The following is a 15,513-nucleotide window of genomic DNA, read 5'->3' on the forward strand; positions in this document are numbered from 1 at the left end:
GGATCCAAGTGAAAAATACATATGGCTACTTTGAACCACGAAGATGAGTTTCAATAAACATATATCTTTGGAATTCATAATTCCAGATATTTCAGAATCGCCATTTACTATTCAATTTACAATAAATAATAATAAAACACGATGAAGTGTAGTGGATATCCATGGAGTCACATTATTAATCCTTGGTCTCTGGAGACTGCACACTGACTTAGAATAGTGAACACAACGGTTCCTTAATTTTTCTGCATTTCCTCATTCAGCGAGGGCTACAGGTGAACGCGTTGAAGGAAACGTTCGAGTTTCACGGAAACAGTACAATAGCGATGCGATCCATAACACAACAGACTGTGTTATGTGTTCCAAGAGGATTCCGTGAAAATGAACATCCACGCGAGAGTGCGTTCTCTTTCAGGCGTGCACGATTGCCACGAGTCACTTACTCGTATTATAGTTGCACAATCGCAACCTACCTCGTGCACTGGGAAAACATTAAATTTTGCCACGAACTCGTGTCAACTGCCCAATTACTGGGGACATGTCGAAATGTCCTAAATTTTGATGTTGCAATTGCGGAGCAACGATCTTGTAGGTTTCTGTTTATTACAAACATCAGAGCCCGTTCAAGTGCACGGTGTATAACGAGAAAAGTATCTCAATTTGCATAATTGACCATTAAAACGGTTTCAAACACGCGATCCGCGACGAGAATTTCACTCGTTTTGCTTGGCTTGAAGCTTGCGCACTAGAGGTGTCTACGTATCATGCAAAAAAGATTCCATTTCCAATAAAATAAAATAAAAAGACAACAAGTAGTCATCTAGTCGGAATACCGTAACTTGGATCTGCAACTAAATGTTATCATCTACCTACGTGACGTTGACTCATGTCGAAAGACACACTACACAACTGTCCTACGTTTTACAACTACATAAAAGAAACATACATATATCTTAATCTACCTATTCTACCTGGGTTACTATTCAATTTTCTCTTCAGCTACACAGACAGCCATAACAAATCAATCCCTTTCACAACATCCCAAACATGAAGCCTAAAAATTTAATCCGTCTTAAAAGGCATTTACATTTTCGTAGCAGTAATTTCTCATCTCATACAAATCGATAATAAAATCTACTTTTTAGCAAGCCACGGGATATAGACTATACAATTATATAACCTTGTACCTGTTCGTTGTTCCCCGAGTTAACGTGACATAATCGAGCCATCCTTTCGATGCCTGTGTCAGACATTGAACGATTAGTCAATACACAGGACGTGCACGGTCGTAGGTGTGTTGCTTATATGCTAATGCCCCGTTGATCTTTCGCAACTAGGCTAGCAGAATTGGAAAAGTGGACAGGCTAATAGCTGGCGTGGCTCATTCTTCTGATTCCTTTGACGGTCCGTCATAGACAAGATCTTCCGCGGGTAGCAGCGTGAAACGCCATGGTCGAGAGAAAGTGAGAAAGAGGCTTTACGAGTTCAACACGACCGCGAGAATAGTGGCATAACAACAACAACAAACCTCTGAGGTCCCAGAGAGAAACCAACCACTTTCGCTCTTTTCGCTGCTCGACCATGCGTTTTCATTTTTCCCCGATCGGGACATACCTCGTTCCTCCACGACATCGATGCTCCTCTCTCGGTTCGCAGTTTTCTAATGCTCCTTTCGTCCAACTGGAACGCTCTTCGTGGCATGCTATTCACGAGCTTTCATGCGTTGTCGCTTTTGGCGATGGTCTACCTGTCCAAGTCGACAGGTAGAAAGTTTGCAGGTGTTAGAAGTGTGGATAGATTGATTTAGTGTTTTGTTACCTGGACTGGAGGATCAAGGAAGCTGGGTCTTGAGGTTCTGTGAAGCGACGAAGAGTGGACATCTTCCTTTAAGACTCTTCTATGCTTTATTTATCCAAACCTAATCCTTGTGTGGGCAACCAGGTACTTGCGTCTAAAGGGTTATTACTTAATGACTCTAAATAAAAATAAAAAAATAATATCGGTTAGAAATTCTGAAGGAACGTGAAGGATAAGTAGGTGAATGCCTACTTCGATCGATTTCGTCTCACTTTATTTCCCGAATACTTCTCTCAGATTGTCTACATCGATTCGAACGCTCGTCATTTGTACTTACAGCGTTAACGTGACGCGTCTGCGCCACAGGAAATACTGTGTCTGCCTCGTCGAGCAGAGCCCGCTACGCTGCTCGTCAGAATAAATTCTGAATACCTTAAGAAATGCGAAAGAACAAGGCCGTCGAGACCTCGTAGCGGGAATGGCAATGGTAATAAAATATAACGGTATCATCGTCGTTAATATCGAATACATCAACGGGGGTAATAAAAATAGAAAAAGAAGCGCGATCGTCGCGATTGTCCGGTATCCACGAGCGATCGTTTCGGAAGTATTACGTTCACTATTTACACGAGCAACATTGTATTTTTCAGTCCTTGCAGTGAACAACGTCGAGCCTCGAGCACGGAAGACGTCGTTAAAACTCCGGTTACGCCGGCTAGGAACTCTGTGCTTTCTCGTCTTTCATTTGTCTGTGCTGTCTGCACATATTCGAAGCTCGACAAGTTTCTCACGTCGTTCAAAATAAAACTGATCCTCTCAGGAGCAAAGAGACTGTCGAGGGAATCATCAAGACACGACACATTTTTCCGAGTCCCTTTGCCCCTGATTGGGGGTCGTCGACGTGGGTGTACGTTTTCTTGCGCAGGCTACGGCGTCATTGGGTACGTAGGATATCCGGACCCCACCGTAGGCCCTTCTAGGGGGAAGGGCATACGCAGCCGCCTCGTCGGAACTGGTGGACGAACTGCAGGTGGAGCAGCAGCTCTCTACGTCGTCGTCTTCTCCGTCCATTCTCGATTTCGAACTTCCTGCTACACCTACGAATTATATTAAGACAGTATAATAATCGTTGTAACAAGTATAGTGGCACACTGAGGATAGTGCAGGCACAGAAGCTATAGCAGGTGACGTAGATGCAGGAAACACAGTATTATAGTAGATCTGGAAAATATAGTGTTCATAGTGCAGGGCAGTAAATTTTGCAGGGACTGTAGGTTTTCAGAGAGTATAGCAAATGTAGGAGGTCTGAAAAGTGCAGTAAGGATTAGTAGCAGTTATAGTATAAGACACCAAAAACCAAAGATGTTTGTCCCCATCGAAAACCAGCAATTCCTTCAGGGAAGCGCGCCTGATCGTATGTAAAACATCGAAGTTTACCCACCCCAGGCAGACGTGCTGGCGACTTCCTCCGGCTGTAAGCTCCTCGATCGAGACACATTCGTCCTCGACAAGGATGCGGGGGGCGGAGAGGGCGAGGACGACGAATTCCTTTCGTTGCCAGGGGAGAGGGGTACACGCGACGACGCGTTATGATCGGTCACGTCTAGATCCCCTTGAAACCGTACGCGCCGCGACGTCGGCGTTGGGGGATCCATTTGGCCGATGATAAGGTTCGTCGGCAACGTGGCCGATTCTTGAGCCAAGGCTCCGCCGGACATAACACCAACAACACCGGTCGATGTGGACGTCGACGCCGAGGCCGACGCCCCGGAGGACGGCCGAGGAGGTGGAGGCAGCTCCGGCATACTCGACGCATGAGATGGAGCGCAGTTCTGAACGCACCTTAACGGCTCTCGATCCCTGGCTTGCATCAGCCTGGGAAGAATAAGGCTCTTGGTCATTGATTGGATAAATAGACTTAAATTACCATTTGTTTTGTTAGCGTGACTTTAGAGCGCAGCCAATGTTCTTCTGATATTCTTGTGTAATATTTGTATTATGCGATGGTTAATAAAGACGATGATACTATGCGAAAAGAATATTAATTTACCTTCCCAGTTCGCTGCGATTTTCCTCGGGGTGAGAAGTACGTTCTTGGAGTAGTCTCTCGAGATTCCTCTCAAGAAGCACCCGGTCGAGACCACTGGGTCTAGAGCCGCTCGAAGGGAACCCTTCGGCGGTAAATTCAGGACTCAGTGTGCTCTGAGTGGGTGTCGTCGCTAAGGATGTCGACGTTTGATGATGTTTTCTTGTCATTCGAGGCGAGTTGCGTGGTGAACCTAGGGTATGCCTTGATCCTGGCGGTGGGGGAGGTGGCGGAGGAGGCGGTGGACTCGAGGAACCTTCGCTGGTTGGAGGTTGTCTTCGACCGGTCCTGCAAATGAAACAGTAATTAGAAAAGTGATCGAAACGAAGTAACGAGTTTCGAGTAGAAATCTCTATCCTCTTGTAAGCGCGAGATAAGTACCGTAGAAAGGAAGGCGGTGGTGGTGGCGGTCCAGCGGAAGAATCGCTCGGCGTTGTCGGCGGTTCTCCCTTGCTACAGGCTATGCTGCAGTAAATGGCACCTCTTCGTGGCAGGAACGGCCGTCCAAGAAGGGAGGTGCGGCAAGTGGCGCAGCAAAAGCAAGTCTCGGTCGCGTGCCAGTGCTGACCCTCGTGCGACATTTGCCCTTGATCGACACCGATCGGTTCCCCACAGCTGTCGCAGTACTCGGCAAAGGAGGCATCGAAACATCGAAGACAGTAAGGTCTGCCTTCCCTCATCACATACCTTTGACCTCCGAGCTGGAAGGAGGATGCAAATTTAGGGTGGGTGCTGAGGGAATTGCTGATCGAGCGATTCGATCCACGAACGTTAGTTTTTTGGACTTTCAGGGATGGGTTCCCACGCAAATGAGCCTGCACGCTTTCCCAGGAGTATTGTTAGTTCACCTGGACTCGATTAATCCGGTCGGTAAGCATATAGGTAACGGGTGGCCAAGAGGAACTTGATGAAACTGGATAACTGCTATCTTAGAAACACGTTTGTTGCACTGACAGGGTAATAAGACCATTTTGGCCATCGATACCGTTAATCTTAACGCTCAACCTGCTGCTTTTAATCGTTTCAATCCACTGATAATTAAATCTCTTTCTAATGGCATAGTTTAAAGCGGAAGAAATGTCCTTGAACCAACTGACCTGGCAGATTGTAACTGCAACATGCAACAATCGTCCCATTCATCAGCCGCAACATCCACGACAATTATCGTCAATCCCGGTTGTCCTATTAGTCGATATCCTCCTACCGATCGATACATCAATACACAACGTTACAACACTTATTCAGGCTCCCAGGAAAAGCGAAACATCGACAAAGTACAGATTCCATCGTGTATTATCGAGGGCTCTGTATGGACGATAAGAAGCTTTGTCCAGGGAGCGCAGAATGCAACCGGGATTGCTGCCTATGACATTTATCGACACCTAGATTCAATGAATTATTGTGCACGAACCGTATGCCACGAATGGCCGTCAGAGAATATAAAGGGGATAGCTCTGAGGCTGACAGCTAAATCGTTCCATCGCTCGGGGGTAAATGACTCTCAACGGACGTGGTTACCGGGCGTAAATAATTGTCACATTGCAAAAACTGCAACCGATCGAACAACCGCCTCTCTCTCTCTCTCGATAGGATTGCAAACGCTATCTCCGAGTTGCCCTTTTTTCCCCGTCGAAAGTATCCACGGACCGCGATTTTCCTTTTTTTTTTCTTCATCCACCGACGATGTGTACACGCCATCCAATGAAATCGTACCCCTTTTTCACGTTACTAATCCGTTTCGAGTGATAAAGTTGCAGCCGATGCAGGCATCGAGGGTAATTAAAGAGAAAGAAACAAGAGAAGCATCGGAGGTCTTTGATGAGTCGCTACGATAACGGGAGGGAGAGGTTGATCCTGATCTATGCAGATCGAGCGTACCGGTGATAAATTATGGGTTCGCGTGAATATGAGCGGGGCACTTATGCTCATTAGCGCAGATTATCACTGCTTAAGATCGTTTAAGAATTTAAATTCGCGGCCGAACGAGCCTGCTTTGCGAGCGCCGGTGTATCATTGCTGAAGGATGAAACAACCGGCCGGATCGCGAAGGCTCCCTACGTTCTTAGCATTCTGATTTCAGTGCATAATATTTTTTTACGGGCTTCTTATATCAATATTAACACAGAAATTAGAAAATACACGCGAGTTCGAAGTGGTGCTACCAAATACTGTCAGCAAGGCGTTATCTAAACAACTTAGAGAATCGGCTACCAGTCTTGTCACCTCGGCAGATGTTTATTCAACACTGTTTGAGTGCTAACGTCGAAGTCCAGGCGTCTATTTCCACGTTTGTATGGATAACAAATATAAATAATTCATGCCTGCATTGCGACACTACTGAAATAACATTTTTGTCCCTTAAATGAACTGCCTACATCGACGCGATGTAGGAACCCAAAACCCTTCAAGACCAACTGAACCAGCGATCACTGATCCACGACGGAGCAATTGCTTCAGTCGTTTACCTGTCGATCGCACTCGAGACAGGCAAAGTGCCTCATGTGCCATGCCCTGCCTTCGGCCTCCGTGCACTCGTCAGCCAGTATGATCTCGTCGCACGCGCAGCATCGAGGCTTCAGAGTTTCCGCGTGATGTCTGCCGCAATAGAGCCTACCGTCCCTCCAGAAGTATATCAGGTCGACGAGTAGCTGCCTGCAGACGCAGCAGACAAAGCAGGCCGGATGCCAGAGGGCGGATGGACCAGCCCGACTGGCGGCCACTGCCATTTCACCTGCGGCAATCGGCCTGCTGCATTCGCGGCATCCAGCTCCGTGAGGCCTGTCTAGTTGGCTCGCGTGTCCCCGACCCAACGCTTCGCGTTTCCGCTGCGCCGCGAACACCCTAAGTTCTCGCTTCTCCTCCTCGGTAAGTCCGCTGCAGTACCTCGCCTCGTTGTCGTGCGGCGGTAGTTGTTGCAGCAGCTGCTTTACCCGCTCCCGTTCGCCAGCGCTGCCCGCGTACGGGATCTTGTCTTCCGGTAGCGCGCTGAAGTACAGGTGTACCTGCGACACACACAGCGTGTACGCGCGCCGATTGTAATTAAGAGCGATCGAGTGGAAGCGATGCGCTCGCCGCGCTCGCTTTGCTCTCCTTCCTTTCTTTTCTTTCGAAGACGCGGAGGAATTTCAGATGGATCTTCTGCGAGGATTAATGAAATTGAAAGGGTTGGGTTCTGAAGGTATGATGGATAGTCCATAAGCATGTGAGTTAGGTTTTTGGGTATGGGCGCGTCGGGCTGGTATGAGAAGCATCAGTGCTAAAAGATGGTTTAGAGATTGCTTTACTAGAAAATGATGTAAAGGTTAACATTTTGCCGGTTCTGTGGACTAAATGGGACTTGTTGTACTTGTTTGATGAGATATTAAGTGAAATGCTATATTGCAACATTTAATTACCTACTATATTAATGAAGAGCACTCAGTGTCTTTAGATCTCCAGATGGCTGAGTAACTTAACAGTCTTGTCTGAAAGGGATACAGCATGCTACATGTTAAAAGCTTTGTTTATCACCGTTGAGATGCCCGATATTGATCATTCATGAATAATTCAGATACGAAATGCTTACAGTTACATGGGACGCGTGATGGACTCTTCCCTTGAACAAAACACTGGGAACAGGTCTGGATTCTTTTATTTCTTTACGTTCTACTTGCCTGTTTTCACCGCGTTCGAAGCGCACCAAGAAAGCTTATTCGATGTCCTCTTTATTTCGTCGTGTTTGTAAGAAATGTAGGGCACTGATGAATCGCTTCGAACGACATGCAAAATTCCTGGAAAATTTCCCATGATTCTAAACGATTTGATCATACGTCTGTCTGAAACGGTCCCGATAAATCTTGTGGAGAGAAAGTCAACCTTTATGCAAATCTAAAAGTCACCGCGTATGGCGCATAGCGTATCAGGGCGCGCCCACTTGATACTCAACGTGTCTTGAAGGTCTTGAAAGTTTTGCAATGCTCACATCTTTCGGCGAAACTTCTTGTTTCTTTCCTTTTCCTACGACCGTGCTATTCTCAAAATTGAAAAATAAATTACTCCAAGAGCGGAAACTATTTATGCTAACCTAATCCATCGAGGATAATTTTACAAAGCACCTGGCAGTCGAAGGATCGAAAGTTATCCTCTTGAAAAAAAAACAAAAACGAGTAAGATCGAAGGTTTCCATAGGTCGGGTTGGGAAGGCAGCCGCAGAAAGGAGTAGAATCAGTTGGGTATCGGACAGATCAGTATTCCAAGCACGGCGGAGAGTATATGTTTCTTACCTGGTCCGGCCTGAGACCGGGTGGCACCCACGTGTACTCCTCGAGCGCGCATCCGCTGTCATCGTCGCTCTGCGAGTGCCTCTGATGATGCATCAGGGCCTCCTGAAGCGCGAGCCCTGGTGGAGCCGCTTGCATGGGACTTTTGAAGGGTTCTTGGTGAGAAGAACCGGCGGCCCCGCTTGGAAAAGCCATAGCCATGGCCATCGGCGGACCAGGACCGAGGCCGAGTCCCGAGGGACCGCCCGCCTCCGTCGAAGTCCGCTGATGCTCCTCCCTGGGACACCTGCAGCTTCTGCACACTTTCCTGAAAAGCACAATTAGGTTGTCGGTTAGAAGTGACATTCGAATGATCGCAGCAGCTGCGGGTTAAAATAGAATACCAAATTATCAAAGGTATGAAAAAAAAGTACTAATTGCAAAGGACGGATGAAAGCAAGTACTAATCGCTAAAGGCACGTAACACCGAATACTAATAATCAAAGGTGTGGATAATCGAATACTAATCGTATACGACGTGTAAACACGAATACTAATGGCAAGGGACACGGGTATACATCCAGCTATCAAGATACCGAATAGCCAGTGGACCCATTTCAAGAGTTGTCTCAACAGTCCTGGGCAATCGAGTATCGACTATTAAAACAGAGAAATTAATTGAAATTAATTGAAATTAATTGATCGGATCTTTCCATAAAGAAACGATAAATTCCGCTTCATTAACATTTTCCATTTTGACAGCGTTCATCGCGTTCGAACTTTATTAAAGATCAGACTGTTTAAATCTATCCAGCGCAGTGAAACACTGAATTTATGCTGGTAACCACACAAGCTGCATATTAATATCAAACAGTATATTCCGAGAAGAATGAAGAAATTCCTTTCCCATGGGAAGCAATAAATTCGCTTCCCATTTGCGTTCGAAAATTCGAAGAAATCCCGAAGTCTTTGGTTCTCCTTGGAACTTTAAAATTAATTTAATATCTATTCTCTCCGGCAACTCTTCTTGATGAATAATCATGCTATCAGTAAAAATAATAAAAAGGCACACTGTACGTTTCCTTTGCTTTATATTCAATTTGTCTTTAACATCTTCAAGAATTGTTACCATAACCAAACGAAAGAACTGTAAACGGTTCATTTAATGTTCACAATTACACAGGATGGACGTTGTTGAAGTCGGAAATGCTGGCAACATGTTACCATTTAGAGAATGCTTTATCATTACAGACACAACGATGAGAAATCCTCTACCCTGGCAAGAAATGCTATTTGCATGAGAAATGATGAATTGGCAGCAAGTGGCAGGCCTGATTACACGGTTAACCATCGGCGTTCACTTCGGAACTCCTGCCGTTTCCAGGCTAAAACCCTTCCACCGATATATTGTAATTTAAGAAGCAATTTATTGCTAGCCACACGACTATGTTTTGAAAAACGTCCAAGAGATTCAATCATCGACGAAACGTGCAAATTTAGTTCGACGGAAAATTGATCCGATTATGCAGCAGCCATCAGCCTAGTAATTTGCTTGCAAAATTATTCGCGAAAACAACGCGACAGAGAAAATAAATGAATCTTACATCCCTTCGTTGCTGGTCCCCGATCGCTTAGTAATTATTGGTCGATTATTTGGTTTTATGCACAAACTGGATCTCACACGAAGAGATGCTGTCTCATTCTGACCCTGGCGATATCCACATATTATCGTACAACGAAGAAACAAAGATAATTATAAACTAAGCAACCCTACTGACAACAGCACTAACAGAATTAAGTCACTTTGGTAATTAATGGTGGAACTTAAACGCTAAGAATCAAAATGACCCTGCGATATCGAGTGACACGGTCGTTAACAATTCTGGCCCGAGCAGAAAATTTAACGCGTACCAAAAATGGTACATGTACCAGGGAACCGTGTTAAACTGCGCGGAACATCGGGAACAGAGAAGAGATCCGCCCAACGAGGGCAGCCCTCGAAGCACTTTCCCTGACAATCGATCAGCTTGCGAAACGAGAGCAATACTGCGATAAACTCACTCCGGAGAAGTGGCGGCGACATCGTAACCCGAATGCAGGGAGCTGCAATCGGCCGCACGGCTGCATTCCGGTTCCTCGAGTCGGCGATCGTTTTCGAAGCTGATCGCAGCATCGTGGGCACCGTTCAGGAATTCCACGCACTTCTCCGTTGGACTAGTCCTGGATGTGGCTAACGCTGGACACCCAACGACAACGCCAACCACATCGTCCTCCTCGTTGCCATCTTCGCGGTTTCTCAGAAAGGCGTCCAGATAGTGTTCCTCGGTGGGAGGTAGTTCGTAGACAGCACCAGATGCCCAGTTAGCCCCCAGATCCCTTCGGCCCGCCGCTTCGTCCTCACCTTTCCCGGTCTGCTCGTTCTTCCTAGCGTACAATCTTCGTAGATAGGCTTCCTGGTGGCTCCTGGTAGCCCAGCAGCCACCTTGCCACCATCTCTTCGACCCCAGCACCGAGGTTTTCCTTCTTCTGGCCAGACTCGACATCGTCCTAACGAGTCATCCGCAGTGGCACTTATCAACGAGCAGCCGTGCTGACCGACTGGCTTTCGCGAAGCATCAGCGAGCAGGATGTGTCTCTTTATTCGGTCTAGCCGCTCCCTTGTGTCCAGATTGCCGTCTGTCGTTCTCTCTTTTAGCGGCGCTCGTTTCGCGTTTAATCCTGGCTGATCGGAGGATGCATTAAGCCTCTCTCCCTCGGCTGATCCTCGCTGATAGCGCGTCGATCGTTACGCGGCCACTTCGATCAGCCACGGACAGCTTCGATACGATCGTGATCCCGCTTGTGCCTGGTGATGACGATCCTGGTATTGGTCGGGCACCGAGACTGGGGGCTCGGGATGCGTTCGAAACTCCCTGAGTTCGCGCCCGGACACCTGGGCATCGAGGCTTGTCATTGTCCCGCTGCTCGATTAAAGATACGCGATACTTTGGATCCTCGAGAATGCCGACAGGGTAGGATCGGCTAGGTCCAATCGATGGTGTGGCATCTTTTCTTTATTCTGGTGCAACGGCAAGAGAACACAAGGGCTCTGTTCGCGAACCAGGACACGGGCTATAAGAAGGAACCGGTGTAGAGGGAAGAACTGTGGAAGGAACAGGGAGACGCACGCGGGTTGGGTGGAAAGGGATAGCAGAGAAAGCGAGCACAGAGGTAAGAAGGGCGGGGAAGGAGAAACAGAGAAAGAGAAAAGAAAGGTAGCCGAGGAAAAGGAAGAAAAGAGCAGAGACAGAGAGATGAAAGAGACGGAGCGAGGAAGGAGAGATAGAGAAGGCAGAGAGAAAGGGTAAAAGGAAGAAAGGGAACGCGCAGGAGAGACAGACGGGAGAGGGAGAGGCAATCTGTACGTATAACCGGTAGTACAGCCGGAGATTAACGTTTTAATACGCGGCACGTATCCGAACGTACAAAGGGAACCGGGCGAACGATAACGTTTTACGCGATCTCCAGCCGATCCATCGCTCCTTCTGATCGATCTTCTCCCGCCCCTGAACAACCTCCACCAATCTTGTTTCCTCGTGAAACCGAGCACCGATTCAGATCCCCGGGCGTCAATTTCCGATTCCACTGACACGGAACGAGGATTTCACCCTTCCTCTACTATCTCTTTCTCACAGCCTCTCCGGATCTCGGCAAATCGAATTCCATTCACGTACGATCCTTGACACGCGATGTCCGTGTGTCACTCGGTTTTTAGAACCGATCCAACAGGTAATATCATCCTGTCAATCTCAAACACTCACTGATAGCACTGTGTAACCAACATAGCCTAAACGGCACCGCAAAACACACCTTCGACACCGTGTATTATCAAAATCCTACGGCCAATTACCACCACTGTCACAGGAAGCCACAGGTCCGGCAAGGTTGATCCTTTACCTTTAATACGAAGACAAAGATCTCACCGGTATACGAGAACAAAATGTTCACGCGGTTAATTGGCGGCACAGGATCGAGTCAGTGCGCGCTGCCACAAACACATTGAAAAGCTTCTAGAAGCGGCGTCCTGTCCTTCCTACTCGGGCGTGCTGAGGCCGAGCGGACACTGAGCGCACTTCAGGACTCGGGGCCCCGGAGAAGAGCGGGGTGAACAGGCTGGCTGGCTGTAAGGCCGCTTCAGGGTAGGGAGAACAGGGGTCCGTTCTCGAGAGGCTGCTACGTCGGCTGCGTGTAACTTCCACGCCGCCAATACGCGCTCGCCGGGCCCCACCAGCCGCCCGCCTGCCTTCCTTCCCGATATATTTATATTCGTTTCTAATACGTGTGGCGTGTCGGGGCCTGACGCCTCGCCGAGGGGCCCCCGTTCGAATACGCGCCACCGGCTCGACTCCGTGTCGCTTCTTCCTCCGCCAAGAATCTATGCCTGCTACGATCAATAGTTACATCCTGAGATCACTCTCGCTAGACGGCCGTTTAGTGAAGATCATCAGATCGATACTGTCGTGTAATGATCCTCTGGGACCAAAACGAAGATCTCAGATACCTCCAAACGATGGGGCTGTTCTTTGATCCGAAGACAGCACTAGGATTGTGCTGAGCTTTAGTGTCTGAGGTCTCCTCTTAATTGTAGGCGTTAATTATCCCCCTAATTAAACGCAACATTCGCCAGAGCTGAGTGGGAAGGTGCTAATTATACCTCATAAATGCATAAACTCATAAATACTTGGTTTAACATAGCTAGCACCTTACACTGTAATAGAAATTCCTATAGTCGAATTTCTTTCCTATTTTGAAATGAATTAATTGCCCATCCCCAGTTTTCAATACCCAAATGGTCAAGCTTATTTTTACCATCGAATATTGTGCAGAGAATAATATGCGAAGTATGCATCCCTGATGCTGATTGCTAGGCTTAACGATCGCTGGTACCGTACAATACAGTCATCTGTTTTACAATGCGAATGTTGCTGGTGTTTAGCACTTTCAGCAACTTCGCTACTCGCGACAACACGCATTGGTTGAATTGTTCCGGCTAATGTAGCTCGCAGCTGGCGATGTCCCGTAAGCTTGTTGCAAGTAGTTGCAAATGTTCGTAAGTAATGACGGCGTCGTTTTTCTAGAGTATCTTCTTAATGCCTCCACGCTGGCCAAGAAATGCGATAATGGTACTTGACCGAACGTTAACCCATCGCTCGCAGACGCAACGTTAATTAGTTATTAATTGGTCATCCACCAGGTGGTCCCAATAACGTCGGAATAATCTCTTCATTGGCAAGCTACTTATCTTATACTTTCACCAAATTTAAGTTTTTATTATCTACAGAATTTTTATGACGAACTCATTCATTAAGATAACCAATCATTATCTCTAAGTAAGAAGTAATCACGTACAGAGTATCTGGAATAACAGAGGACACAGATTTCAGATTATTCTGGAAAAATCCAGTCCTATGTATGACTAATCAGGCAGTGTACACGCATGGCATAATCAGCATAAACGAGGACGTACATCCGTTTAAAACTGATCCCGATCGTTACTGAACGCTTCGATGCCCAGTAACCAGGAAATTCTTTCCCAATCTAAGTAGAACGAGTCTTTTTTTCTGGGACGATTCCGGGATCGCCACTAATGATACTGAACCACCACTGCCAATGGGAATTCAATCGCTTAATCATTTTGTTGCTGCACGCTCAAAGATTCCACGGCATCCCGTTTCGCTACCCTGCTAACAGAGACTATGAATAAACGCACACTTCTTATTCTCTTGATCGTTTTTCTATAATATACGTGTATTTCTCCATCAAGACAGCTCCTGATAGCCTATTTTTTTTTACCGCTCGATTGCGCTTCGTAATATACGAAGGATCTTTTATTTATTGCCAAGCAATTAAACGAACGCGCCACCTGGAGCCAGACTTCCTTATTTATGATAGCCAAGGATGCTGTCTTGATATTCTAACTTTCTTTGGTTTAAATCAAATCGATGAAGGAACTTTGATCGTGACTCGATACCGTCACTGTCTCCGCTATCCAGGTAGCATTTTTCACGATGCCAAGATCAGAGGATGTCCGATAATTCGAATGGACCATCATTGGGCTGGCCACAACTCGATTCGAAACCACACTTCAACAGCCTCGTCGCGGAAATCGACGGCGATTTTTGCAGCCACAAAATGGACCGAGCATTCGTGCCTCGAGCAATTTCTACCTGACCAAAACAGCTGCCATGGCAGAAATATCGCGCGGGATGAACGACTAATTGATCGAACAAGAACTACGTTGTTGCAGAGATACTGATTTAAATCGGTCTTGTTCGGAGAACGATTAAAAGCACACAGGATGCTCGATCGTCATGAACGTGGTTTCGTCGAAATTGGTGGCTTAATTTAATTCAGATTCCTTTTTGGTTTATTGAAACCATTCTGAAGTTCTCAGAACGTTTTCTTCGAGAAATGTCTTCATCGGACGGTTTTATCGTTCGAGGAATTTGCGAATGCTTCGATCATTTCTGACGAAATCGAAACGAAATAGACATTTTCCTATGTTTTATCCCATTTCAAGGGGTTAAGCAAAAACTACCAACTAGATCCTCGCCATTAAGATTTCAATCAGACCTTCGCGTTTCCCTTCCAATCTTGCCAAGAGTACCATCTCTTCAAAAAAAACACCCAAGTTTCCTCGATCACTTTTTCACAATTCCGGCCAGACCCAATGTCTAAATGGGACTTCGGTGAAGATGCGCATTCCAGTTCTCCAGTAATTACACAGCTTGGATCATTTTTATGCACTAAATGCATTAAGGATGAAACAAGAAAAACTTCAGCATTCTCTCTATCAAGATTTCAATCAACCTTTTTCAAACCGAATCGTTCGCGTCCCTAATGCCCGAGCCAAGAGTACCCTGAGCCCTTTCGACCCAACTGCCCGCCATGTTTACACGAAAGCCCACGGAACGAAGGCATCCCGAAGGGTCTCGATGTACCACGAAGCTATATTGCACCGGACGATGCAATTCTTGCGGCTAGAGCAACACAGCCACCCATTAGAACGCCAACAAAACAGGTGGCTCACGATTGTGTCCGTGATGAACCCGTTCGAGCTCGTGGGTAACACAGACATAGGCTCCTCGAGTAACGTACACATATCGTGGCAACCGTATAACCGGTACACTCTGCACCGGAATTATTAACTGTTATGCAGATGAATATCCGCCGCCTGTATACGCGAGGCGCAACGGGCGCGTGCTTCCACCAGAGCAGGCTGAAATTTTCAAGCCCCGCCGAGGGCGTTCGCTGGTGCACAGGGATCCTCCATCATCGGCGCCACTGATCGCCGGATCAAGATCCTTCTTTATACGGTAGCGCAAGGTTTCCGTGTTAACGAGCTGCAAACGTGTG

General features: G+C 46.9%; 1 protein-coding gene across 3 annotated transcripts in view; it reads right to left on the reverse strand.

Moving 5' to 3' along the window:
- Window positions 1–1,961: 1,961 nt before the first annotated feature.
- Window positions 1,962–15,513, reverse strand: part of LOC114872283 (prickle planar cell polarity protein 3-like) — a 67,384-nt gene continuing 53,832 nt past the window's right edge. Inside the window, exons 1-7 of one of the 3 annotated variants that reach the window (XM_029179339.2) lie at window positions 10,180–11,357; window positions 8,143–8,446; window positions 6,346–6,882; window positions 4,262–4,581; window positions 3,845–4,168; window positions 3,236–3,669; window positions 1,962–2,891 (exon numbers count right to left, since the gene is read on the reverse strand). In XM_029179339.2, coding sequence (XP_029035172.1) covers window positions 2,641–2,891; window positions 3,236–3,669; window positions 3,845–4,168; window positions 4,262–4,581; window positions 6,346–6,882; window positions 8,143–8,446; window positions 10,180–10,661 — 2,652 coding nt within the window. In that variant the 5' untranslated portion in view covers window positions 10,662–11,357 and the 3' untranslated portion in view covers window positions 1,962–2,640. Of the gene's footprint in view, window positions 2,892–3,235; window positions 3,670–3,844; window positions 4,169–4,261; window positions 4,582–6,345; window positions 6,883–8,142; window positions 8,447–10,179; window positions 11,358–15,513 lie in introns of those variants that run through there. The other 2 variants (XM_029179341.2, XM_029179340.2) reach the window with 2 other exon arrangements.

Source organism: Osmia bicornis, chromosome 5 (assembly GCF_907164935.1).
Source record: "Osmia bicornis bicornis chromosome 5, iOsmBic2.1, whole genome shotgun sequence".
Classification (NCBI taxonomy): domain Eukaryota; kingdom Metazoa; phylum Arthropoda; class Insecta; order Hymenoptera; family Megachilidae; genus Osmia; species Osmia bicornis.